At 43.1% G+C, this 3208-nt stretch overlaps 1 protein-coding gene across 1 annotated transcript; it reads left to right on the plus strand.

The window, feature by feature from the left end:
* Nucleotides 1-1381: 1381 nt before the first annotated feature.
* On the plus strand, nt 1382-2476 carry LOC149072510 (protein roadkill-like). The gene has a single exon (XM_089247025.1). It carries the CDS (start codon nt 1424-1426, stop codon nt 2372-2374), a length of 951 nt encoding a protein of 316 aa, XP_089103151.1. The 5' UTR covers nt 1382-1423; the 3' UTR covers nt 2375-2476.
* Nucleotides 2477-3208: the final 732 nt, after the last annotated feature.

The following is a 3208-nucleotide window of genomic DNA, read 5'->3' on the forward strand; positions in this document are numbered from 1 at the left end:
AAAAAACATACAAACTTTTTTACAACATATTTTCCCCGGACAATTGGGTACTATCGCGATTAACAAATTCTGTGGTGATTACAGACGAGATGGGATTAGGAGAAGTTTCGGGGTTTAGTTTAGATGAATGTAAAAACACATATTAGGATGGAGGTATGTTTTGAAAGCAATTGAGTGCCCCCCCCCCAAAGTCATCTCATGTGTTATCTTACACTTGCCATATTATATACACAGGATACAAAAAGAAAAAGAAATGAGAATCTTATTGTGAAATAATATATATAAACTGAAGAGCCAAAAAAACTTACAGGCATGCGTATGCAAATAAAGAGATATGGAACCAATCAGAATACGGCGCTGCGGTCGGCAACGCCTATATAACACAACAAGTGTCTGGGCATTTTTTCAACAATGCACGGAGACAAATACTCTTCACGTTAAAAGTTGAAGCCTTTACAACGGTTTGTTACCTCTTTAATGTTCCAAGGGGAAATCGGAACAGCGGAACATGCTGAGAAAATAATTGGGAAAATTCCGGAGAAATCATTGAATAAATTTCTTCAAAATTGGAAATGAATCAAATCAACATCGGGAGTATAAAAAAAAATAACCAAATCATAATTCTAGTGATCATACGTCCCGTATTTGCGGGGACAGTCCCGGTTTCTTCTGGCTGTCCCGACCTTTTCTTGTTTGAAATTATCTAGATTAGGCTGACCATATTTCCTCGAACGAAATACGGGAAATTGGGATTCCAAATACGGTACATCGTCAATTATTGCCAAAAGTAAACAAAGTTGCTACATATTGGAGAAATTACGTAAAAACCAAAATTGCGGGAAATAAAGCATTACTGCAAGTTGCAGTGGATTTAAATGAATTCCACGAAATAAAAACGTTCACCAAGACAAATGTGAGAGATTAATATATTCTTATTTTATACAAAAATTGCCACGTTTGTATAAATTAAAACCAGGCAAAGTTTCTCATTTTTGTGATAATATATTCTTATTTATAATTATCATAATATAATTTATGAGTGGGAAAATAATTTCATTCTTTGACTTCAATAAAGAATAAAAATTCAAGTAGGCTCTTCGTGTAAAAAACGGGACATAAAAAAAAAATTGGGACTGTCCCGGGCAATACGGGACGTATGGTCACTTTAGATTATATAGATCAAATTAGATTACCATGAAACTGTAGTTGACGCGCTCCATCATAGATGGCGGAACAACAAATTTTTTGGGTTACTTTTTGGCTACTTTTGAGGATGATTTCGGTTGGAAATTTTTTTTTAAGGATCTGGCAACTCTGGACGGAGTGAAACGTCGTTCGGGAAAACTTAACAAAAAGGCCTAGGAGACGCCATCTTTGTTTCGAAATATCCATCCTTACCGCGTCTCGCCTTCGTTTTGTGACTATGCCAAGAAGAAAAGTTGTTCTGAAGTGGAAAAGCTTGCCGAAGCGCGACTCGAGTGCACAGAGATGCACCAGCGTCAAGTTCCAGGAACCGGCAACCAGACACACATGGTATGTGGAGCTGTTGAAGTGCGGAAATAAGACAGCTATCAGGCTGCGCTTGGTGCCGTCGGAGACGCTGAAAACGTACCTCTTGATGAAGTACGTCCTGCACGTGAAGAAGCGCAGGTGCGTCCTGGCGAAGATTTTCGCGTCCTCCACTTTCTCTAGTTCAAAGCTGGTTTCCGAATCACACATAATCCCGGTGCATTTCGACACCATCGACGGCAACGTCAAGGTCTGCGTTGAGTTCGGCGTGCCGATTAACACGACTTTCAAGCCGGCCGAGGTGCGCTGCGGCCACCACAAGGCGTCTTCGACATCGTCCGGCGTGAAACTCCTCTCCAAGGACAAGCAGGGCTTCCGCACGTTCCTCAAAAGCGGTGACGTGACCGTCGTGGCCGGAGGCCGGGAGATCAAGTGCCACAAGAGCGTCCTGTCGTGGAGGTCGTCGTACTTCGACGCCATGTTCAAATCCGGCATGATCGAGAGCAGGGAGAACCGGGTCGAGGTCACCGACTTCGATCACGACACCATCGAAGCCATGATACACTTCCTGTACACGTTCGAGTGCCCCGAGCTGACGGTAGAGTCCGGAATGAACCTCCTGAAGGCCGCCGACAAGTACCAAGTGCCCGACCTGAGAGACATCTGCGGGGAGTTCCTGATGTCGGAGATCAACGTGGCGAACGCCATGGACATCCTGCTTCACGCGGACGTCCATTCCGTGGAAAGTGTCAAGAAACGGGCCATGGAGTACATACGGCAGAACTCCGATGATTTCAGTGACAAGGCGCAGTACGAGCCTCTGATGTCTAGGCCCGACCTGCTCCGAGACTTGCTTATGGCCTAGGGAACTGCTGAATCGTCTCCAAGTGACGGGAATCCCGTGGTCGTGTGGTACAAGAACAATTTGGATAGAGGGAAAATTGTATTAGGACATTATTTTCCTCTGAAACGTCCCGTTTCTAATGTAGATGTTCATTCATATTCATTCTGTATATTCTAGGGCAATGTATGACTAATATAATTTACATTGCATTAGTTTCGTATTTTGTCCAGTTCCTGTGGTTTCTCAATATTTAAAGAGTCTTCTAAAAAAAAAAAAAATTGTAATGTGTTTTGCTTGAAAACCATGAATCTAGCCAGCCGATTATCTCCCATATGTATTGGTCAAGTTTTAGTAATGTAACTAGGGGGTGAGGGGGGGGGCAAAATTCACCCTTTAACCCCTCTTTGAACATTACAATGGGGAGCCAGAATGCGTGCCTGCCCCGGGTAACCAAGCATATAGTACATTCCTGAATGGAACTGTGCTTGAACAATGTAATACCCTAGGTTCGGGCCCTGGAAAAATATTAATTTCTAGGGCTATTCTCTCCCAGACAGAAATGGGGGAAGGAGAGAGGCATGTGTGGGCTGTGCTTAAAGTACAAAAAGCAGCCAATTTCAGAGTCTTGAAAATTTGCGGGGGGGGGGGAAATTAAGAGGGGGTGGGCGAGAGAGATTAGCATAAAGTGAACTCTTTAAAGCCTTATCTAATCTGGCCCTTGCAGGGACGCCGGAAGTCAAAAATGATTGGTGTTGCTTAAAGTTTGCGAGTCATTTCTCTGTACAGGCCATAATATTTACATATATTTTCTACTGACCATACGTCCTTTTTTGAAGTAGTGTCCCGCTTATTTGT

This window comes from Pholcus phalangioides, unplaced genomic scaffold (genome assembly GCF_987345545.1).
Source record: "Pholcus phalangioides strain wild (caught in Gottingen) unplaced genomic scaffold, Ppha-v1.0 ptg000017l_1, whole genome shotgun sequence".
In the NCBI taxonomy this organism is placed as follows: Eukaryota; Metazoa; Arthropoda; class Arachnida; order Araneae; family Pholcidae; genus Pholcus; species Pholcus phalangioides.

What these genes read in the sequence shown, in the direction of transcription:
- LOC149072510 (XM_089247025.1), top strand. Translation starts at nt 1,424, where the DNA reads ATGCCAAGAAGAAAAGTTGTTCTGAAGTGGAAAAGCTTGCCGAAGCGC.